Below are 24,442 nucleotides of genomic sequence, written 5' to 3' on the forward strand. Positions count from 1 at the left end.
ATTTTATTCGTTATTTAATGACCATAATTCCCCAAATAGCATTACACACACACACACCTGTTCTGAGAAAATGTGGGCATTCTGAGAGCATTGATTAGAGTTATACCTTAAGCATTGCTGCTGTGGCTTTAATCTGACATTTTTTGTGCCTCAAAAAGATCTAATTTTCTGTCTGTGAAGCATTTCTATTCTCTCTGCATTACAGACCTGGTATCATGGCTTCATTTTCCATACACAACTAAAACCTGATAAAAAAATTAAAAAATCAAGAACCCTGCAGGGAACCCAGTTTGTTTCCAGAGAGAGGATGGAGGTGTGAGACTGCAGTAAAGTATAAAACCCTACACATACAAAAAAAAAAAAAAACCCCACACACACCTCAACATTACAATGAAGTCAGCTGAATTGGATTAAAGAAGGCTGGAGTGTCTGAGTTCTTTAAATTCATTTCATACGGTTGCCACAACACTACTCAACAATCATCCAATGACTTAATTGGTTTGAGGTTGCTAGGGAAGGTGTGGTATTTCTCTCATTGTACGCAGGAAAGTAAAATCATATGGTGCGACTATCATGACCTCGGTAATTGTCTCTATTATTTCAATAAATGTGACAATATAATATAATCCTTTGGTCTGTTTTAGCGAAGCACAGTAGATAAAAATGAGGCATGGCCTGTATTTTAGCGAGGAGAATTCAGCTGCTATAAAAATGTTTCATATGTTTTGTGAAAGGAAATAGAACTGTTTACACTTTGGTAAACAGTACAACACAGTAAACACGCTAAATCGGCAGATTTTCTCATGAGCAGGAGCTATCCAACATTTTATATGTATTTTTTTTACATCCTCAAACATTAAGGCTCTTCAAACCTGTACGTCTGTACACATAACGTATTTGCACGGATATCACGTGTCCTTTGTGTATTTTCAGAGGTCTTGAAGCAGGTAGTGCTGCTCCATCACTGCTCCAGGGTTACCTGTTCAAACCTGAGTGGGTATATATATATACATACATACACACAAAACACACACACACACACACACACACAGATAGATAGATAGATAGATAGATAGATAGATAGATAGATAGATAGATAGATAGATAGATAGATAGACGTTTGTGTCATGTGCACACCCCCTATTGACCTGTTTCTAACGCTGTCCTGAAAAAATATATGTAAATATTTACCCACCTTGTAGTTCTCCATTACACAAAAATCGCATACATTTCACGTGTCTGTGACATCAGGTAGATGAAGAGTCTGAAAATCACATCATTTCACGTGTTCATGTTTTTTTTTTTTCCAAAAGTGACGTGAATACGTGACCTACCTAAAATCACACGTCATTTGTTTTAGTGTCTGAAACTCCACATCATTGCGCATGTTCCTATGTTTTTCGCACGTGGCGTTATGTGTATCATATGTGAAATGTTTATCATAGGTGAAGGGCGTACCTTTCGCAAGTTCGTATGTTCTCACACGTGACATCAGGTGAACACGTGAAGTGTCTGGAAATCACATCATTTCACGTCTTTGTACGTTTTCCACACGTGAATAATATGTAAAAATGTAAAAACGCATACTTTTCGCATGTTTTTCCACACTATAATAATAATAATAAAACACACACACACACTTTTCACGTGTTTGTAAGTCTTTCTCACGTGACATCATGCGAATCATATGTGAAGTGTCATGTCATTTCACACGTGAAGTTTGTGTGTGTGATTCGCGGGTACAGCACGCCGCTGTCCGGCCACCGCAGGAGCAGAAACACCTCCCTAGACGAAAACACGGAGGTCACGTGCTCCAGCAACCGCAGGCGAACGCGAATCGGTGTTGTTGTGGCGGTGAGTGTCGCCTCCTCGCGCGGTGTCGCCGGTGTTCGCTCGCTCGCTCGCTCGCCTGCCCGCTCGCGCGCCGGACATGTTCCTGCTCCGGCATGTTCGCGTGGCTCTAATGGCCGCCGCTGCCGCCTTCGGAGCCGCTGTGTTTATGGCTATAAACCTCTTCTATAAGAGGAGAGTGTGGACACCGGAAGACTACTGCGCTTTTAAAGAGGTCTGTGTTCATTCCTTCTGAACAGGTTATTGCTGAAATTACGTAATAATAATAATAATAATAGGTGCAAATATTCTGCACTCACATATCAAAATCGCACCCTTTTCTAATAAATTATATGCTGACACTGCATGACGGAATAGTTGTCATGTTATGGGCATATCTTACATTTTGGAAGGTGTGTGAAAACAGGTAAGTTTCACTTTGTGACGTCATTAACGTCCCATGAAATGGCTTCGCTTTTTTTTTTTTTTTTTTTTTTGTTAAAGCACAATTAAAAGAAAGTTTCAGGTAAAACAGTAAAATAAAGATGACAGGTTTACAATTAAGCAAAAATGAATTAATCAATAAATATATAAATAAATTAATAAATATACTACATGGATTCCTATAGGTATTGTTTGAATCTGACGCGATCGTGACGTGTTTGTGAAGTGGGCGGAGTTAAAGGCTTTTTTAATTTTTAGATCATTCTGTGGACAAAAAGCATGAAGAAGTTATTTATTTTTTAACGAAAAAAAAAAGACTATTTTTAATTACATATATAAAAGGTATGATTAATTAGACCAAGTCTCATTCACACAAATAAAAAGATCTAAATTAAAAAAAAAAAAAGAAGTAGGACTTTTCCTACTTGCAGGAATATTAGTGATCAGCTACCAGAGATTGGGTGTAATATTTATTTATTTATTTATTTATTTAGTAATGACCCTATAATTACCATTCACATCTTGTTATGTCAGCAGTGTTCAGTTCAGATCTAGCACCCGACCGAGCACACACACAGTCACTGCTGTAGTAATTACTGATGAGTTTGGATCATGTGTGTTAAATTTCTTAGAGTTGTAATGTTGTGGATCTCCAGGACTGGATAAGCATGTAAACAAACTGCAAAAACGAGAAATAAAAACGAAACAGAAAGTCCCACATCGTGTTTGCTCCATTTCAGGCAAAAGGAAGTAAAAATGCTTATTAGTATAAAACCTTCCCTGAAGAGACCATGAATTACTTGCACTTCTTTAAAGGCACCTCTTCTGCTTCCGCTGTATCTTTTGTGAAGAGGTGAGGAAGTCCTCGCTAAAAAACCGCTGCTTAGTTTTCTAGGACATTGATACGGTTGTAGTGTTGCTGCTTTACATCTGCAGGATCTCAGGTTCTCGCCATGTTCTCCACACATTCCTGCAGCTTCTCTCGTTTCATCCTACTCTCAGAAGCATCAGTGAATTGGCTTATCTAAATTGGCCCTAGGTGTGAATGAATGTGTGCGTAGTGAACATAATAATGAATGAATGAAGGAGTCGTACTTGACAAGATAAAATCATTCGATTTTCGTTTGTCTTTTAAACGTGGTATCAGGAGGAAGAGGAGCGCAGACAGAGACAGGTCCTCGTCCTTGGCTTAGACGGTGCTGGGAAGAGCAGCGTTCTGCAGCAGCTAAACGGCTCAGCTAGCAAAAGAAAGTGCACCCCAACCCGTGGCTTCAACTTCATCCGTCTTCACACGCCCGCCTGCGAATTCGACTTCCTAGAAAGTAAGCGGATGTCGAATGTTCCCAGACCTGCACACATCTTTCTGCATATGATATTTAAAAATAATAACTCAACCTAGAAAGGCTGCTTCATGAAGACAATTATTGTTGACTGTACTTTTTAAAAAAAAAGCAGGTCAGTAAGACAGCGATAAAAAGATCAGCCGTGTGACGAGACATGTTTTTCTTGTCAGTTGGAGGTAGCGAGGACTTGCGAGCGTACTGGGGCGATTTCCTGAAGAGAGCACACGTTTTGTTGTACGTGGTGGACTCCTCGGACAGAAGACGGCTCCCGCTGGCTAAAGACGAACTTCACCGCCTTCTCAGCATCGACATGCGACTTCCAGTTATAATACTGGGAAACAAACAGGTGACTGCGACACCTTAGTACATATTTACTAACACAAATGTAAGGAAGTATAAATTAATTCAACTGAATAAACACTTCAGACTTTAGGACACATTCAAAGGATTAAGTATGGAATGAAATTCAGAGAATTAAAGCATGGGTTCTGACTTTAGGGTGACTATTGATCAGTCTGGATACTTCACCTCACTACATTACAGCTAAAATTTAAATGATTTCTGTCATAACTCTATGATTTTTGCCTATTAGTCACATGATTTCTCTGTAGTGGTCCCTGCATTACGTGTGAAATCTTTTGTGTGCTTTCATGGTATAATTATAATATTTCTAACAGGACCTGAAGGCAGCATAACTTCTCAGTTGTCCCAAAATGTAACTAGCAAACAAACACATCTAGCTAGCAAACATAGCAATGTACAATAAAAATAAACTAATGAAATTCTTAAATGAACAACAGGCAATGATGTTAGAAACCTCCGTGAGAAGTTCTCAGCTCTAAGTGTTCCTCCAGAGATACCAAGCGAAGGACCTTCGTAGTCTTGTCTCCTCACTCTCACAGATCACTATTTCCTGTTTCCTCATTTCAGGACAAGCTAGATGCCGTGAGCGTGTCCGAGCTGCGCGATGCTCTCTCTCTGGGCTCGGTGGCGGATCAGAGGAAGCACTTCCTTCTCCAGCTCAGCTCTGTGGGAGAACCCGAGTCTTGCAGCCTCCAGAACCTTCAGGATCTGCTCGTCCAGCTAGAGTCCGATCATAACTAGCGCGATGTGGATAAGGGATCTGTAGGATAATGTTGAAGTCTCAGGATGAAAAAGCTTGATACAATCAAAGGGGTTGTTGTGAACACTCGCTGTTTCTCAGCAGTGAAAGTGACACCATTTTATTGTTGCAGAAACAGTACTATAAACTATTATAACCTGTGTAATGAGTGTGTGTGGCGGGCCGGGAAAACCCTTTGGATAACTCTGTAGCTAAATTCAGAACAAAAATCGAACTTTCCTGCTAATAACATACTTCAATCTCTATTATTACACACCATGCTAACGATCACAAATATAGACGAGAAAATGATCAAATGACTGAAACAGAGCGATATCGGCAGAATGACCGCTTTATGTCTTCCAACTCTGACTACACCATGCTAGCGACGTTCGATTTCCTCCCAACATGAATTTCACGCTTAGCGATATGTTTAGCGATAGCTACGTTCGGACGCAAGTCTACAGAATCTCACAATGATCGTGAAGCTGCGAGACAGAAGAGCGCCTGAAAATACACATTCTGTAAATAAAGTTTTAATGTTAAATAGTTTAAAGGAGATTAAAGGATATATATATATATATATATATATATATAAGATGAAGGATGAATCAGTTGGATTAGAGCACTGGGAAGAAAAGCACACTCTGCTCTGTTCCATATATGTGAAATCTCGGAAACTTAGGTGCATATGATTGAAAAGGGTCACTTCACGATGAGCCGGGCATATGACTGGTTAAACTTGTCCTCCCCCATCATCAGGGTTAGAAAAACATTTTTTAGCAATGTGGTTTAAACAAATTTTGGTTAGAATCTTAAATATCCACATTCCCATGGTGTTTTTACGAGACGTTTCCTCTCTTTTGTCTATTTTTGTAACCTCACTTCAGTTTAAAAGCAAATATCATTTTCCGAAGGGTTTTGCCAGGCCGCCACACACACGCCTTCGGTTCTGCATATAGCCACGTTACGTTTTCCTTGCGTAACTGTTCTGGAATGTTCCTTGGCGTACCTGCACGTCTGTATTAGAGCTAGCTCTCATTTCTATTCTGCACGAATTCTGTGTTTTAACAGTTGATACCTCAGAAAACTTTAGAATCTTTACCTTCATGTCGTGTAAGGTTTGCAGTAGAAACACTGCAGAAGCTATAAAGACTCGTTCACTGCGCAAGTCGACGTGGATGAGGATGCTGTTTACTCTTCCATATGGAAAGTACTACTGATTTATAGAAACGCTGCAATATTGACCTACTGATATTAAGTTAATAGTTAACCAGCTGTCGGTTTAACCAGCACAAGTTAGATGACCGCTCATGTTTTGTCATGTTTATAGTATTATGTACCATGTGTGTGTTTGTGTTATTGAAAGTTTGTTTAGATGTAAATAGTGAACACTTGTTAGTAAGCAGATGCAATATATTTTGTGGAGTGGAGATTACAGATCATGATGGAGTAATAAATTATTAAAAGTCTCATCTGTAGCTTATCAGGAAGCCCTGTGGTGCCAGTGTTTGTTTAAAACACGACTGCAAACGAGTATCGAGAAAAGCAGGCTTTATTTGTTTATAACATCTGCTCATTCATGCGGTTGGTCCACATGGTAGTAACACTAAAATAGTCAAATGCAGAAAAATAGGCTGAACTCCTGGATTTCCGACACTAAAGATGCAATTTGATGTCATTTTTCATTTACAGCATTTGGTAGATACCCTTATGCAAAGCAACATACATTTTTATAGCACTTTATACAAACTGAGGGTTAAGGGCCTTGCTCAGGGGCCCAGCAATGGCAGCTTAGTGGACTTCAAATGCAACCTGACAATTAGTAGCCCAACACCTTAACCACTAAGCTACCACTTACTATAAAATCATCAGTAGGTATGCCTACTCCTGGTTGCCATGGTAACACTGTTTATTGACAGGTGGCACGACTAGAGGTCAATGTCACTGCAAAATTTGCTAAAATTAAACATTCTGGAGTGAGATTTGGTCATCATATATGAGATGAAGGTGAAGCAGTGTGTGTTTTTGTTTTTCAGTGGGTGCACCAAATCTCTCCATATTTGCTCCAATTTTTCTAATGTGGACACGCCCACATCTAGTCACCCAGAAGTCAGCAGCTCATGTTGAATGATTGAAATAAATGATCTCCGGTTGCTTTATCGCTGCATGTGTGAGTGTAGCGTTAGACAGAATGGTGTGGAAAAACAAAAAAAATATCCAGAAAGAGGAAGTTCTGCTGTGGGAAACGCCTCACTGATGGGAGAGGGTCAGAGGAGGACTGGCAGACTAGGACCAGCATGGGCTGACAGGAAGACTACAGGAACTCAACGAGGCACTCTGTGGCACTGTGGTGAGCAGAAAAGCATCTGAGAGAGCAAGAAAGTGGAGTTTCTTTTTTGTTGAGGGGAAAAATAGAGCCGTTTGAATTGTTTTGTGAAAATTTCCTCCTGTGGAAAAGCTGGGAATGTTTGCAGGGCTGTCCATTAAAAAAAAAATGCAAGCAAGCAAGCAAGATGACGTCAACAGAAGTTTAATTTTTTGTGTACAGAAATAATCATATGATAACATACAATAGAGTAAAACAGGATCACTCTAAAAAAAAAAAATTAAAGAAAAATAAAATACATTATATACACAACTCTGTATAAGCGAGCTTCGATGTAAAGCCGTGGGGTCTGTCTGCAGTCCGTTTCTGGATGCAAGAGTTTGGTTCATGATGAGGTCTGAGCCTGTAACGAGGCGAGGAAGGTGGCGTGCTCCTCGGCGTGACAGCGCTTGTACAAGTCCACTTTCCTCTTGATTTGTTTGGGCGTGTCTTGATAGTAGTTCTTCTCGTCTCTCGCCATAGCCTGTAACGAGATTCAACAACAGGGGTGAGACACGACACTTCCTCCAGTTTGCGACTTGACGCTGCGGCCATCTCTTACCTTGTAGTCCTCGCCGTGTTCCCTGATCATGTGCTGAACGTATTCGATGAGATCGGTCGAGCATGTCGTGGTGTCCTTCCTTGGCAGATTGGCCTCTTCTTCCATTTCTGGTAGAAGCAAAGAAAGAGAAAGATGTTTTACCTGCAATCCAGTGAATAAACCTTTCTTTCTAATCGTCTCCCATTAATACTTCAGACGTGTGTATGCAGAATTTCAGTTGATGAGCAGTAAGTAATTATTACATAACAGTTTGAGATCTCTGGAAATAGTCGTTCCAGTCATTTGTACTTGCTTCCGGATGCTCGATGGTGATTGGTCAGAAAATGCTGATTTGCGTTCGACAACAGTTGATCACCGTGTTACTGTCGTTGACCTTATCGTTTCTATAGTAATCGCTTGCGCAGCAGATGTTCCATGGAAATATAAGAAGTTTTTCCACAATGAGATGTTTAGCATGTCGGGAAAGGAGTCTCCAGCACGAGAGGTAAGACTCGAAGCTGTAACTTAGCAGAACTGTATTTTGTTTTTTTTAAAACAACTCTTTTCAAGTTTGTCCTGATCAACCAGAGCTGAAAAAATGTCCGTACATCATCAGTTTCCTAAAAACTAACCTACAGACACGGCAGAACAATTCCTTCACACAGCAGGATGTTCGCTGCAGGACATACATAAACTAATAACATGAGCCAGAAAACAATAAAACAAGGAGAATGCAGTTTAAGAATCATTTATTTATAATTTTAAAAAAAAAATCAGCATACGAGTTGACACTGAACTGATGTTTAAGCAGATGAACCTGAAATTATTATGTGGAGGAAAAGAAACCTCTTTTCCCACCACTGCTCAGTGTGTTCTAGTCATTAGAGTAAACTCTACCGATTTCCTACATCAGTGAACATAAAGACTGAACCTCAGTTAAGCATCATACCTCTGACAACGTAGGGTTTCATGACTTGATCCACAGGTTCATCCCCAGCCTGTAGATCAAAGAAACACAGACATGAGAAGTAGAACACAGATAACAATTTAAAAAAAAACCCCACAATGTTATAGTAAGTACGGGGACATGTTCTTGCCTTGCTCGTGATAGGAAGAACTCCTTTGCCCCCAAAGGCCAGGCCCATGTCCCGCATGTTCTGCTTGGCTGTTCTGTGGGGATTCCAAGCTTTCCGGATCTGATCGCTTTACAGAAACAAAAATAAATTTCATTAACCAAATGCACGCAGATGTTTTCTGATCTGTTCTTCATTTCCATCTTTGGATACTGACGAGGATCCATCAGCAGGAGTCAGTGTAACAATCTCTCGTTTACATTTCGCTCAGCTCACTAAAAGCTAGTGTCAGGATTGATTAGATTGAGCATATCTCAGATGCTTATTGGCTGCTGTGTAAATCAGTCAAACGCTTAAAAACAACTTCTCTCTGACTTCCTGTTTCAGGAGGAACAATGTCAACCTAACCTAACGTAACGTAACGTAACGTGACGTGACACAGTGGGGATTAGAAAAGGGAACAGTGTGTGTATGTGTGAAGATATGCTACAGAAATACGAACAAGGTGCTACTGCAGAGCAAGCCACGCCCACAGGGCGGGACATGCATTTTCTTGAGAGCATTTAATTGGACAATCACATGAATAGTACAGGATGATCAAACCATCTGTATCTTCTCTCTTTATATTGTTTTATATATATATATATATATATATACATTTTTTGCGACAACTCAGAGAATAATATCGTGACAACTTCTCACGATATAGATATCATATCGCTCAGCCCTATGAACAAACATCTACATTTTAATAAACATTACAAACATGACTACTCAAAGATTTGTTTTTTAAGCTAACAAGTTACCAAGGCAACCACTAAGTAAGCGTAGTAAGCTAAGCAAGGTTAACACACTCATACACACCGACAGTTATGGTCTTACCATTCAATCCTCGGCTTGTATTTTTTTATCATCTTCTTCTTTAATTTCTTTCTGTCCAAATTGTAATTAAACGTGTTCCGTTTACTTGCTCGTTTCCCCATCGCTGCAAGATTTTGTCCAAAATCACGAATAAACGCTAACACACGTGCAACCTTTAGAGCGTGTTGCTGAGAAAGCGGAAATGCCTTTTAACCAACACGAAGAATACCAAATACCTCTCTGCTCCCTACACAAGTGTCCTAAATAGGCTATGAAAGAAAATGGCGCCTGTGCCCTACACAGTGTTACATGAAGTGATTTGACACGGGTGCATGCTCTTCTTCTTGCATTTTAAGAGCTGTGCAGTTTGTTCTGTCGCCCCCCACAGCCAGAGAGTAGGAAATACGACCTGAGAAAATAATAATAATAATAATAATAATAATAATAATAATAATAATAATAATAATAATAATAATAATAATAATAATAATAATAATAATAATAATTATTATTATTATTATTATTATTATTATTATTATTATTATTATGAAACTAGTTGAATTAGAAACAGGCTTTTATTTGTCACATATACATACATTTACAGCACAGCAAGATTCTTTACTTTACATATTACTAAGAAACTGGGGTCAGAGCACAGGGTCAGCCGTAATACGGGTCACCCCTGAAGCAGAGAGGGTTAAGAGCTTTGCTCAAAAGCCAAACAATGGCCGTTTGGATAGTTATAGGGTTTGAACCTTCTTAGCAGTAACCCAAAGATTTAACTGCGGAGCCACTACTGCTGTAGAAGTATGAGTAGCAGGATGAGGATGAGGAGGATACGCAGTAGTTATCATAGTAGTAGTAGAAGTAATAGCAGTGGTAATTGTAGTATGGATAGTAATAGTAGTATGGTAATGGTGCCGTATGGTTTAGAGACAGTGTCATTGAGGGAGACAGGAGTCAGAGCTGGAGGTAGCAGAGCTGAAGATGTTGAGGTTCTCTTTGGGAGTGACACGGTTGGGCAGGATTAGGAACGAGTACATCAGAGGGACAGCTCATGTTGGACGTTTGGGGGACAAAGTTAGGGAGGCCAGATTAAGATGGTTTGGACATGTCCAGAGGAGGGAGAGTGAGTATATTGGTAGGAGAATGTTGGACATGGAGCTGCCAGGCAGGAGACAAAGAGGAAGGCCAAAGAGGAGGTATATGGATGGAATAAACGAGGATATGAAGCTGGTGGGTGCAAGTGTTGAGGATGCAGAAGAGAGGGATAGGTGGAGAGAGATGATTCGTTGTGGCGACCCCTGAAGGGAAAAGCCAAAAGAAGAAGAAGAAGTAGTAATAGTAGTAGTACAATTATTACTACTACTATATTTTAGGCATTTTCCCCCTGGGATTAATAAAGTTCTTTGAATCTTTGAATTAGTAGTAGGGGTCATAAGAGTCATCGTTGTGGTAGGAGTAGTATTGGTAGTTGTAATTGTAAAGAGGGTAGTAGTGGTGGTGGTGGTAGTAGTAATTGAGACAGTAGCAGTAAAGGACAAGTTGTAAAAGTAGGATTAATTGGTACAACAGTGGTAGTAATACACTAGTAGTAGTAGTAGTAGTGGTTGTATTAGTAGTAGCTGTAAAAGGTGTAGGAATGGTAACAATGGTAGTAGTAGTAATAGTAATACTAGTAGAATTGGTAGTAGTTATGATAGAGTTGGTAGGAGTTGTAGTAAGAAGTAATGGAGTAGTAGTAGTAGTAGGTGGTGATAGGAGATATAACAAGTGTATCAGTAGTAGTAGAGTAGTGATAATATTAGTAAAAGACAGTAGCAGTATGAGGGGTAGACAGAAGGAGAGTAACGATTGTATCGTAAATCTATTTGTTTTCTGAATTGTAATATCAGCTCTCAACCTCAAGATGGCGCTGCTGTTTATATAAAAACAAACCAAAAAAAAAAGCCATCATGCCCTCCACCTCCTCCCCCCCAAACCCAATCACCTATAGTTTTTATGATTTTATTCACTAAAAAAACAAAAAAACAAAAAAAAAAAAAACAGAAGAAGCAACACCACTGACAGTGTGCAGGGTTTTCCATCTCATCTCATCCAACACCGGCACCAGAACCAGATCCAGTGCATAAGAAAGTCTGGAAATATTGTAAAGAGAAAAAAAAATTCATTATAAACACTAAGAGATTTCACAAGACGTGTAGGAGGAGCACAAACCCCGTAACCAGTCTGTTTTTATTTTAAGAAGAGAAACAGAACAAAAAGAAAAGAAAAGAGCGAGCTGAGAGTCACTCAGGGTTAGATTGTTCCACCGTGGGGAGGGGAGGAGTCAGGGAGGACACTCACACACACACACACACACACACACACACTCAGTGCCAACCCGGCGACGAGGTTGGGCCTGCGGTGCCCTGCTGCAACCCAGGAATAAAAAGACACCATGGAGCTGGAGAACATCGTGGCCAACACCGTGCTACTGAAGGCGAGAGAAGGTATGATGAACATCCGGCCATTTCCACACTTTTACCACTCGGCAGGAGAGCGCTTTCCTTCCTTCCTTCTCGGAAACAGCTGTAACCATAAGCCTTTTCTTTCTTTCTTTTTTTTTTTACATGTCCGATAGCTAACAAAAAAGAAGTGCCAGAATTACAATCCGGGGATTATTTGGCTGAAATCATAACACGCTCGGCTGCACTAACCTTGGGGGGGAAAAATGCACCAGGAAAGATGAAGCCTGGCTCCGACCAGGGCTCCGCATACTCGCGTACTAAGCAGTACGTCCACACGTTAGGATACGTACTCTTTTTTTTTGTTGTTGTTGTTAGTGCGCTAGTATGGAGTATGTATGCGGTCTCGGTCGTGGCCGCTGTCAGTCACACTGCAGCGAGCTGTCAGAGTAAAAGCTTTGCTAAATTGTCGAGGAGATACAAGGAAAGGCCTTTCTAAGCCCCTTGTTACATAGCTACTACATAATACATACATGTAATAACACACACACATACACATTTAGGCTGTTTAGAGAACGCTGTCATGGACGTGAAGACAGAATCACGTCCATGATAGCTTTATCTAAAAGCGTGTGTGTGTTTAGATAGATATTATGGTTGGCATTACAATGATACGAGTCAGACACGTCTACATTATATTTTCCTTCTTCTTTTCATTGTGATTAAAACGTTGCATGGATGTACAAAATAACGGCGGTGGTTGTCTGGTTGTGTTGCTGTAACGCTTATGCTACTAGCATGCTAACTGTTACTACTACTTTACGCTTTTTCATATGTCATGACATTTCGATTTTTTTTTTACATTTTTTTTTTGTTAGATGATTTAGTTTTGTTTTTATTTTGGGTGGTTTAAACGTTGACTTGACTTTAGAAAGAAAGAAAAAAGAAAAGGAGACTAAAAATTAGCTAGCGAGACATAATAACGCTGGATATAAAAGGCACAAGCAGAAGTTCATTATCGCTTCCTGCTTTAGTCTCGAAAGTGTGTGTGTGTGTGTGTGTGTGAGAGAGAGAGAGAGAGAGAGAGAGAGAGAGATGAGTGTTTTTTATATCTTAGTGGGGACCACAATTGGCCCTGACCATCTGACAGTTCTGACTGTCTCAGGACATTTCTGAGGAAATATTATTAAAAATTATTATATTTCTTCTTTCTTTTTTTTGACATAAAAGTCTTTTTTAAAGGAAAACGAAGTTTCTTGGTTACTTAAGTTAAGGTGAGGGTTAGATTTAGGTTGTGAAGCAACAATAATTAGATGCATGAATTGTTTGGACCTCACAAAATGGTCCTTACAAGGACAGTAAGACCTGAATGTGTTTTGTGTGTGTGTGTGTGTGTGTGTTTGAGCGTGTGTGTTCGTGTTCCCCCTTCATCTGTTGCATCACATCCTCTTATTTAACCCTTAGAGCAAGAACATGAGCAACATCCTAAACTGAATAGGTCATGGGTTTGGTTTCGGTTAGGGTTCCAAAACTAAACTATGTGGTGCTAAAAACAAATTCACTGCTCACAAAAGACAGAGATTTTAATTCCGAATTATTAGCGATTAGTTTGTGGTGCTAAATAAAGCAAAAAAAAAAAAAAGTACTTCAGTGTTTCCAACGTCATCACTTTTGACCAACGCCATGACAAACGCTTTGAACTTGAAGCATAGAATAAACACCCTTTACGTCTTTACACACTCGTGTCTGCTTGTTTTTCCTTTCGAAAAAATCCGTATGTATTGTGCCGCAGACGGTAAATCAGTGTGCTGTGGAAACTTTTCTTTCCCGATGAGCTACCCTTAGCTAAATCGTTTGCATGTGATTGGCCACAACAGTGGTCTGCTACAAAAAATGCACTATGGATCGAACAAACGTGGAGCAAAAGTGCTTGGGTTCCATGCTTAGTTTGTTTTGTATTATGGGTGAGTTTCCTCACAGAATTCTGACATCACATCAGCTCCATCTGTGATCTTGTTCTTTAAAACCAAACCTGCAATATTACAGAAAAATACCATTACATCATTTACCGCAATTTTGATAATGTAACATCACATACCTTAGCCTTCACCCAGGCCACAGATCACCAGTTGGTGACCGCTGACATAGGTGGCGTTTTTCTCTCTCGTTCTTCCCCATATTTGGTCGTTCAGACTGTAATCCACAATCGCAGTATCTCAGTAATGCCTAGCACATGCTATCTCTGCTACACGTAAAGCTAGCCAACCGTAATTTTTCAAATTACCGAAGCCGTGTAACACATTCGTGATTCACATTACTGATGCTGATGCCGTGTAACACATTCGTGGCAAAATGCTGACTGCCCTCTTTCTCATACACTGGTTTATAGACACTTATGATCGACTTGTGTGGAATTGATTGACAGGGGAGACAGAGTATGCCCCACCCAACTAGAAAACACAAGCAGTTTTGCTCCCTTGGCATCTTCAGGAGTCAAGCTTGTGGTCTCCAGACGACAGGGCCAACACTTTTCTGTTGATCTCAAGCCACTGGACTGTTGTTGCTAATGCATGCCATATTGTGCTCCGACTAACCAGGACTTGATATGAAGATCTAGACCGTAATCTATGTAATCTAGACCGGAACCTGTAAATGTAAACATTTTTAATTTAGTGTTCTTAATCTGTAATCTGTTATTTAGGATATCGTGTTTCGATGCAGGTTGTTTTTCCTGTATTGTGAGACATTTCATGTCTGACAGTGACACATGATTTATTTTTTCCCCCTTGTGAAGCGAAAAAAAAAAAAAAAAAACAGGTACATATAAAATCCATCCAAATTTTGTCTGACATTTCACATTTCAACCCGTTCTTATTTGTTTGTTGGTTGTAACTGATTTCACCAGCGATAACGAGATATCCGAATGATTTTCACATGGACGTATACACAACAGCGTGTATTGTATGGAAACCAGAAGGAGTCTGTGTGACCTTCTCTTCCATGCTTGGATTCGAGGCCCTGTCTTGCTTTAATCCAATTTCTTTGCATGCGTAAACAACCAGCGCGTGTTATTTGCGTTATTGTCCATACTTTCCATAATGAAACAAGCGCAGGCATTGTTGCTGATGTCATTAGCCTCTCTGATTCTCTGAAGCTGACCATATTTTTTGAATTGCAAACACCACAAGCATTTTTGTCTTCCTCCTGCTTCCGTTTTTTATTTTTATTTATTTATTTTTTTAAAAGTTTCTTCGTCTCACTGAACTCCTCGTGCCGTTTCGGGGCTGCGTGACAGAGACAAAGGGTTCGATTTTGAATTATAGAGAATCGTTAATTAATTGGTGCGCGGTTATTAATCTGACCGAAAATATTTGTTTGTCGTATCATGTGAATCCAGTGATTCATCAAACACCCACAAAACACTCATCAGGAACATCTGAGGTGCTCACAGCACATAATGAAAACATTTTGTGATTGGTTCCGGGGGTCATTTGCATATTGTATCCTCCGGTGCAGGCCAATATTGCACTAACGAGTCGAGTAATAAAGGATTGTGTGCAGGATTATTCTCTTCCTCCTGTTTCACCCTAACATGTGAACACTTCCCTGTTCCCTGCATATCCCTTTTTTTTTCTTTTTTTTTTTTAGTCACAAGGCTTTGTAAAAATATCTATCATTAACTAGTGTTTAATAACAACCAGGCAGGAAGTTAAATTCTTTGGCATCATAAATAAATTGCACACTTTGCCCTAAAACTTGAGGATGGAGCCTAAACTGCCAAGCTATTTTGACATCCTATATAGTACAGTACTACTATATGGTTTGGGACAAAGCCCATGACCCCATTTTTCCCCTCACATGCCTTGTTGACAAGCGTTTTTCCTAACGACAAGGTCACTGTGTCCTGCACCTGGACCAGTCATTCTAAAAGCGAGGAAAGGGAACTGCCTCTTTTCTTCTCTGAAGCAATCTTTATAAACTTGCACAAAACGGATCCTGGGATCCTGTCGTGCTTAAGGTTTACGTCCTATGGGAATTGTGGGTGGGCGGAGTCAAAGTCAATCGCGTATAAGTTTATCAACAGTGGACCGGAGCAATGTTTGAGCTGATAAGCTGTAGCTATGTCTGAATATATGCTACTGTAGAATTTATTCAGAACTGGTTCTGACATTTCTGTCGCTGTATTAATAGATAGTAAGAACTCATTCATTTGTGCTGGACATGCCACATGATCTTGTTTCGCATCTTGCCGAAAATACTCTAGTGTCAGTAACAGTTCTACACCACAGTCAAGTCCTTCACTACTTCAGTAAAAAATAAAAAAAATGAAGCTGGACAGGCGACAAACGTTTACAGCTACTGTAACGTTGTGTAAGTGTAACAACGTTTCATAAACATTTCATAGTAGTTGTAGCTAAAAAGAGTGACGTGTTTCATTAATAAATTCATTAGAAATTTGTAATTGTTAGCAAATATCTGCTTTTCCTCCTCAAATTTCAATGGAAAGTAAAAACAGTAGTAGTAGCTAGTGTTCTAAAATGACATAGTGTAGTAATTTAAAGAATTTAGTTGCTGCGGCGGTTGTTTTCTGCCTGTGTTGCTGTATGCTTATGCTAAGAGCATGCTAACTGTTACTACTTGTTGTATCTTTACGCTTTTTCATGTAAGTCATGACATTTCGATTTTTTTTTAGATGATTTAGTTTGTTTGTGTTGTTTTAATTTAGTTGTTGTTTGTTAGTGTTAGGAAAAGGTACAATTATTAGTTATTAGCATATGATTCTCAGTTTCAGATTTAACCCCAAAATACACAACATTCTGACGTCTATGGAACTGAAAAAATGTCAGTTTTCAGTTTTCAGTTTTTAGCTCGGTCACTACGCTGCTGTCAGGTATCTTTACATTGTCCTCGGGTTCACTCGCAGGGTTTCACAGAGACTTTAAAACTACCTCGTTCCCGGTCATATTTTTCTCGTCCCTCTGGTAAAAAGAATGCATATATGCTCATTTTAGCTGGTACAAAGCTTTTTATTTCTTCAGCTCAACCTCCTGCTTGTCAAATCAATCATGGGTTGAATTTCCCAAAAGTATCGCAACACAAAGATCATTGTTAAAAGCCAGAGCGAGCATTGAGCATTGAGCATTCAGCACTTTGATCTTAACTTAGGCTTCGACAAAGCCTTTGGGAAACCAGTTTGACCGATACGCTCTCACTGGTAGAGCTCATCAGAGGTTCAGCAGGAGAACAATTAGGTTTCTGTAGTTGTGTTTGAATGGAGGAGAAAAGGAAATTGTTTGGAGGTTCTTTGGTGTGGGTTGATGTTGGAAGGGTTAAAAAAAAAAAACCCAATAACATAACGTCATGCGCTTCAAATGCTGCCCACTTTCCTGCTCGAAGCCGCTAGGATTTGATACCTGACACACCTGAGAGGAACTTAAAGCACGTATTTAGTAGCTTGTTTGTAGCTTTTCTAGAATTTTTTTCAGCACTTAAGAACTAAGAACACTCCAGGAGGTGGATTGGGCTTGCGAAATTGCCCCCAAGGTGTGAAATAGGGAGGATAAATTATGCATGTGTGAGACAGATGACTGGGAAAACAATTAGCCTTATACTAGTTTCACCCTCAGAGGCTCTGCCCACAGCCCAAAGAGCTTGAAACTCAGGTATTGCATCTGTTCGTGTCAGTATTTGTTATTCTGTTCAACATATTGTTATTTAGATAACATCGTTAATATCCACGGAGCTGTGCGTCAACCAGGCTTCAGTTGAACGCTGATTGGTAGCGGTCAGGGGTGTGTCCTGTTTCGTGTCCAGTTTTCATCCACAATCGCAAATACACTGGTACAGAACTTCTCCTTTAACTTATCACTTGTCCAGATCTAATTTAAGGTCTGGAACTGCGTAGATTCTTTAAGAGCAGCACTTTTTTTTTGCAAGATTGTGTGAGATTACTTACATGCATTTTTTTTTTTATCAAGAAATCTAAGACACATTTTTGAGAGGTTTAGTGACCGTCATTTATCCGAACCTTTAATCCTGTCTGATTACGTTTCAGATCTGTTTTACAATTTATATATATCGATATTTTTAAGACATTGTAAATTTTTTATTTTTTTTTACATTTTTTAATAAATAAATGCATCTTTAGAAGCTGCTGATTTGTTAGAATTTTGTTAAAATATAAAGAATTAAACCCCATTTTAGAAATAAAAAATACATATTTATTATTTACATTTTTATTTAATAAAAAATAATGTATATCATGTACCGTAGAAAATGCTTGATACGTTTTTTTTAAAACATTTCTCTTTTTTCAGCTTTAAATTTGAAAAAAAAAGAGGTGTAAATAAATATAAATATTTATTTAAATGTATAAATATATACATGTCTTGTGTCAGTGAAGCACTTTTGAGTATCGTGATATAATGTTTTTGGTCACATCGCCCAGCCCATCGTCTGACTGCACTTGTTACGTTTTCACGTCCAGGTCTCACGTACGTGTTCATTTCACTTTCATGCGAATATATCCGATGTTAGGGCTCATGGCAGCAGGATGCTTTCCCAGGACGAGTTTTCCTTCTCTAGACATTACTGACATCCGCTCTGCCCTGTTGCGTCCGTGTTCCTGGAAACACGTGAATTATTTATACGCAGTCAGTGCAGACAGTTGAATCACTTAGCTGGTCTCGCTCAGACTGATGCGATGTTCCTCTGCAGCGTCCTAATAACAGCTAGCTACACTTAACACGCTCGTGAATTCGATTATAGACGGAACTAAATTAGAGCTAGAATTATCATTTGATTTTAGGAGTCCAGGCTTTTGCAGAAAACACACGTGAGGTCGGCATCGATATTCGACTTCGTCGTTAACGCCGGAATCATGGCCTAGGATGTTAATTGGAAACAGTTCACAGTAGGAACTTCACAATAGGGGTTGTGCTTCCTGCAGATCTATCTATCTATCTATCTATCTATCTATCTATCTATCTATCTATCTATCTATCTATCTATCTATCTATCTATCTATCTATCTAACATATTAAAAAGTATTAAATTATTTAAATGAATAATATTTATTTCTTTCATTCATATTTATACATTTTTTTACTTACAGTTTACACATTTATTTTTAGTTATTAAATGATATTTATTTTATTTACATTTATATTTCATTTAGTTTTAGTTTAATGTTCTTTAATGAAACTTTATTATTATTGTTTTTTATTTTTGTTTTTTTCTCTGTACAAGTTATATCTATGTATGTAAATATCAGCTATAACACCGTCATAACATCAAGCATACAGTAGTCACTAACCACACCGTTACTTCACTCACTACAGATGTATACAGATGATTTCTATTTTTGTTATTATTTTTTAAATTAAGAGTCTGGTTTCCTCTCCACTGCTAATGCTAACCCCAGTGCTGATCCTACATCTTTTCTACTTTTACAGTAACATACAGTTACTGGAAGTGGCACATAAGCTGAAGTGTATTCATACGAGCCTCACCTCTGAATTCAGCCCCCCGCTGTAATTTCTTTGAAATGCGATTTCTATTTCTAATCTAATAGTCTTTTACAGCCTATATAGTTCCTGTGTCTAATTTGATCTTTGCTCTTCTCCTTTGCAGGAGGGGGTGGAAACCGAAAAGGCAAGAGCAAGAAGTGGAAACAGATGCTTCAGTTCCCTCACATCAGCCTGTGCGAGGAGCTCCGCCAAACTATAGGTAAAAAATAAATAAATAAACATAAACACAAAAAGGATTCACGTAACAAAAAGACTCAAATGAATAAAGACAGTTGTGGAGAGAAGAAAAGCTTCTCAGGTTTGTCCACTTTTGGCTGCCCAGCGTCTCCTCAGATTTCCTGACTGACAGGAACCCAAGAGGAACCAGACGCTGTTGTAGTCCGTCTGCTTAGAGGTGTCGGCTTGTCGTGATGCTTTTCAGCTCAGCACGGGTGGGAATGCACTTATCTGATCATCTGATGCATCCAAAATTCAAAACATGCATCCAGTTCCTGTTCTTGGAATTCCAGGTTGTGCTTCACCAGCCTCATGGCGTTGAGATGCTTTTCTGCTTAACACGGTTGTAATAAGCGGCTGTTCAAGTGGGCCTTTCAGTCACCTCGAACCCGTCTCTCCATCTTCCTCTGACCTTTCTCATCATCACGGTGTTTCCGCTTGTAGAACCGGATGTTTTTCCTCATTCTGATCTTTGGTGTGAACTTTACCTGAAGCCCTCGATACATTTCTGCATGCCCTGTGTTGGCTGATAATTAAAGAACCTGTGATATGATCCTTTTATTTATTTACGTCGTGTGGATCTTCTTCTGTCTGGTCGTGTCAGTTTTATAATTCTAGGCAGCGAGATAAAATCCGAAGCGGTGCACATGCACCCTCTCTCTGAGGTTAGGGCTTCATAACACTCGTGGTTTTGCAACCCTGCACTGCCTGACTCAGGAAAACGGAAACTTCTCGATGTCTTCAATGACTTCGTTAGACTACAGAGACTTCTTTTTCAGTTAAGTTAAAAAAAACAATAACAAAGCAAACCTGCACTAGTTGTCTAGGGGTTAATTGCAGGAAAAGAGACTGAACTTTTGTGGTTTCCTAACTGTTGACGTGCGACAACTGAACACACCGCAAGCATCACTCAGCACCTGAGAAGCCCTCCGTCTTCGTTTCAGAGACTTCTTTCATTATGTGTAAGTAATTGGTAGAAATCAGAGAGGCACTGATACAAAATCTGGTAGAAAATTCTGGAAGTCTGCATCCAAGTTACAAGACAGATACTGACTACAAAGAACTTCGGTAATAAAGGATTTCTCAATAAAACCGTCTTCCACCACTAACAGTTCACCCCTGTAGTAGTATCAGTTTGCTATTTATATATAACTCTGGACCACACCATTATTGTGGGCAGACAGTGACGTTTTTGGAAAAATAAAAAACTTGTATTAAAGATCTGGGAACTGATATCAATGAAGCCAAACTACTGTATATGAAGCCTTAAAAAAATACTCCATACACTGTTAGTTTGCTGTAGTTACATGGAGAGGAAACTGTGGCAAGGCCAAAAAGAGGAAGTTGTGCATGATGTTCACTCTGCTGCTAGCAAGACAGCGAGCGGCGTCCGGGGCTCAACGTCACAGAAGTGGAACTGAAAGCGAATATTTCGCATTTGCTTTTTCTCGTTGAAATGAACGGATCGTGAAGGTGCAGCGGCAATTAAATAAATAAATAATCTGTTTGTTAAGGTCTAATGAGAGATGTCGTCTTAGAGAAGTGTTCTAAAAAAAAAAAGTATCTTCGGTTCAGCTTGACTTCATTCGTGACGCTGGCCCTCAGACGTCAAGAGCTCTTGATAAATTGAGATCTCTGAGCCGTGCTCAGAAATGCAGGGAAGCTTGTGGAAGGGGTCAGTTACGTTTTCACAATCACACAATCACACAATCGCTTCCTGACTGTTGAGTGTGTTTCTTTATGAATCATAGAACACAGGACGTACAAGCCTTCACCGGAAGTACCGTGGTCTGGGGTTTGATTGAAAATGTGAACAGAAAGTGGTCATGGCAGTGTCGCAAATGACAGCGCTGCATTACTGCGTGATTACCTGAATGACTGGTTTTTACTTTGTTATTTCCTGTTACAGGTTAAAGAAGGTGTTTAAAGGCAATTCGATTATCAATCTCACAGTAGGCTACGTTTTTTGTGGAAGCATACAGCTTGGATTGAAAATCTAAAGTCATCTAATGCGATAAGCAGAAGTTGTGTAATCCAGGTCAGAAGAAATAAAGAAACGATGCTTTGTGCAGTTATCCGATCGTCCAATCATGTCACAGCATTCACATGCCACAGTTTGGCTCCAGTTTCCTGACTTGTAGCTTCAGATTCCCGTTCTTGTCAGACAGGAAGCAGATCCTGAAGTGAAATTCTCACGGTTTGATGCTTTTATCCCCACCACGGTGATAAAGAGTGGTTATTTGCCCAAAGTTTTGTGGACAGACTTCATACAGACTTCATAGACTTCAGACAGACTTCATACTCCACACCAACATGAAGTGTTTCCTCTAATCTGGAAGCATGCGCTTGTATAAAACGTCTTTATATGCTGTAGCGTTACACTTTCCCTTCACTCGGTGGAAAGCCTGTTCTAGCATGACAATGTCCCTGTGCACAAAGCAGCTCCATAAAGACATGGTGTGGAGGTGAAGGCTGGAGAAAGTGGAAGAACCGGAGTGTCCTGCATAGAGCCCTGAGTCTGAACACCTCTGGGATGAACTGGAACTGGAGTCTCCTCCACATCAGAGTCTAATCTCACTGATGCTCTTGTAGATGAATGAACACACATCCCCACACATACTGTACGCTCCAGGATCTAGTGAAAGTAGAAAAGAATAGAGTTTAGGAGAATAAATTTGAATTGGAAGTGATGGTCAGGGTGCACATAGTTTATGGTGGATTGTTTTTCTTGTTTCGGATGAAGATCATCAGTCAGACTTTTTAGTCCCTAGGTTTTTCTGGTCTTATTTTGGATGGATGAATAGGTGGAATTTGGGATTTAATATCATCAGTGTGGTCAAATTAAAGCACTGTGCTCCTTTATACCTTTATACCATAGCATGTGAATTTTTTTGAAATGCAGCCAAAGACTATTCAGGGGCCTTTACTTCAAAAAAGAATAAGTAATTCCATTCAAAATGGAACCTTTCCAGTATTTAAGCCCATAAAATGTAAACCAGTTGTTGGTGTAGGCTTTAAATAATGAAGTTGCAGTGTATTCCAGAAGAAGAAGAAGAAGAGGAGAATGTGGCCTAAGGGGGTTAAAAAGTGCTTTTCAAATCTTTTATTAAAGATAAATCTCAATCATATGATTTCCTCTGAGTCGGAGTCTAATTTGCCTGGATGGTGGGATAATCAGAAGATGGGGTTTAGATGTGTATCAGTCCATGATGAATCGCCCAGGAGTCTGCTCTCTCTCTCTCTCTCTCTCTCTCTCTGTCTTTGTCTCTCTCTCTCTCTCTCTCTCTCTCTCTGTCTCTCTTTCTCACCCCCCCCACCCCAAACATTGCTTCTTCACAGCACAACAAACACGTCTTTTTGTGTGTCTTTAAAATGAATGGAGCCTATTGACGTAGACGCCGAAAGACCACAAGTTCATTTGAGCATCAAAGAGTTTTGAGCATTTGAGCTTTTCAGAGTTTGACTCACGTCGGCTACACCCATACAGCCGTTTATCCCGGCGTAAAACAAAACTACATTGTCACAGGAAGCAGGAAGTAAAAACCAAAAGTGCGCGTCACTTTGAGCAGACACATTGTCGGTTTTGTTCAGCATAGCATGATTAGCAGGAAGTTTAATCTTCTGTTCTCAGATCTTGGATCAGATCGGTCTGATATTGTACAGGTTTTTAAATGTTATCGTTTCTATGGTAACTATGTCATTCACAGGGACTTGTTCCTAAAACTTATAATAAGCAAAATAAACTTAAATTGCCGAGATATTAAAACGTATCACGCCACTGCATCATGGATTATTTTCCGGCACAGCTGGCTGTGCTTTATTGCATCCACGTTGTTAATTTTTACGAATTCTAACATTTTTTTCCATCCCAACATTCTCTGTAAATGTTTTGTTTCTCTTTACTTACAGGAATAATTATTAACATTTACTGAAAATTGGCTGAACACGAATAAGCGTCTGATTCGACTTAACCTAGAATTGGGAAGCCTGAATCCGGAAGATGCCACAAAATATGTTTTGCTAGCAATGAGTTAACAATATCAAGATCGTGAGGTTATGCTATATTTGTTTTTTCAAAATTGTAGGTTATAAATTGTGCCATTTGTAGCATGTCGATTGATTAAAAAAAAAAAGTGTCAGTATATTCTGATGACAATAAAAAAAATTTAATATAACAAATAAATAAGTTTCTTATTTTTAAGGTTGAGCTGATTAGTAAATATAAATAATAAAAAATAAAATAATTTAAAAATTATTTGAAATAGTATTTCGCAAGATACAGTATGACACCACTGTGTGCTGGATAAATGGATAAATTTGTAATTCCCAAAGCTAATAATGCTGAGGAAATTATGGATTGTCGGCCTGAGTCATCTGAACCGTGTCCTTCTACTAAACATAAGAGCAAGACTGCGTCTAATCAGAGTAGGAAATGTCAAGGAGAAATATCATGAAGGATCTATAAAGGGTTCCCCTGCTCTACTATACGTCATCCTTAATCTGATCAGAAGTTCATGCCCATGAAAGTATGAAGCCTGGAAAAATGCAAAGCTTGTGTTTATGTGGTAGCTTGAGTTCAAGTCCCAGGTCCAACAAGCTGCCCTGCTGGGCCTCTGAGCGAGACCCCTAACCCTCAGTTGTATAAAATGTAAGTCGTTCTGTATAAGGGCATCTGCCTAATGGCATAA

The 24,442-nt window shown here is 39.4% G+C and overlaps 3 protein-coding genes across 3 annotated transcripts in view; 2 read left to right on the forward strand and 1 right to left on the reverse strand.

Moving 5' to 3' along the window:
* The first annotated feature begins 1,762 nt into the window (after nt 1-1,762).
* Nucleotides 1,763-6,212, forward strand: arl10 (ADP-ribosylation factor-like 10). The gene is made up of 4 exons (XM_058416001.1): nt 1,763-2,065; nt 3,422-3,596; nt 3,788-3,963; nt 4,548-6,212. Exons 1-4 carry the CDS (start codon nt 1,931-1,933, stop codon nt 4,719-4,721), a joined length of 660 nt encoding a protein of 219 aa, XP_058271984.1. The 5' UTR covers nt 1,763-1,930; the 3' UTR covers nt 4,722-6,212.
* A 1,024-nt stretch (nt 6,213-7,236) lies between these two features.
* nop16 (NOP16 nucleolar protein homolog (yeast)) lies at nt 7,237-9,786 on the reverse strand. Its single transcript, XM_058416002.1, has 5 exons — nt 9,584-9,786; nt 8,726-8,831; nt 8,578-8,626; nt 7,650-7,756; nt 7,237-7,571 (listed from the first exon to the last, which is right to left on the reverse strand). Exons 1-5 carry the CDS (start codon nt 9,682-9,684, stop codon nt 7,434-7,436), a joined length of 501 nt encoding a protein of 166 aa, XP_058271985.1. The 5' UTR covers nt 9,685-9,786; the 3' UTR covers nt 7,237-7,433.
* Nucleotides 9,787-11,849: 2,063 nt separating this feature from the next.
* Nucleotides 11,850-24,442, forward strand: part of grk6 (G protein-coupled receptor kinase 6) — a 32,083-nt gene continuing 19,490 nt past the window's right edge. Inside the window, exons 1-2 of the mRNA XM_058415805.1 lie at nt 11,850-12,054; nt 19,642-19,737. Of these exons, the coding sequence (XP_058271788.1) occupies nt 12,003-12,054; nt 19,642-19,737 (148 nt within the window). The 5' untranslated portion in view covers nt 11,850-12,002. The remainder of the gene's footprint in view (nt 12,055-19,641; nt 19,738-24,442) is intronic.

Source organism: Hemibagrus wyckioides, linkage group LG18 (genome assembly GCF_019097595.1).
Source record: "Hemibagrus wyckioides isolate EC202008001 linkage group LG18, SWU_Hwy_1.0, whole genome shotgun sequence".
Classification (NCBI taxonomy): Eukaryota; Metazoa; Chordata; class Actinopteri; order Siluriformes; family Bagridae; genus Hemibagrus; species Hemibagrus wyckioides.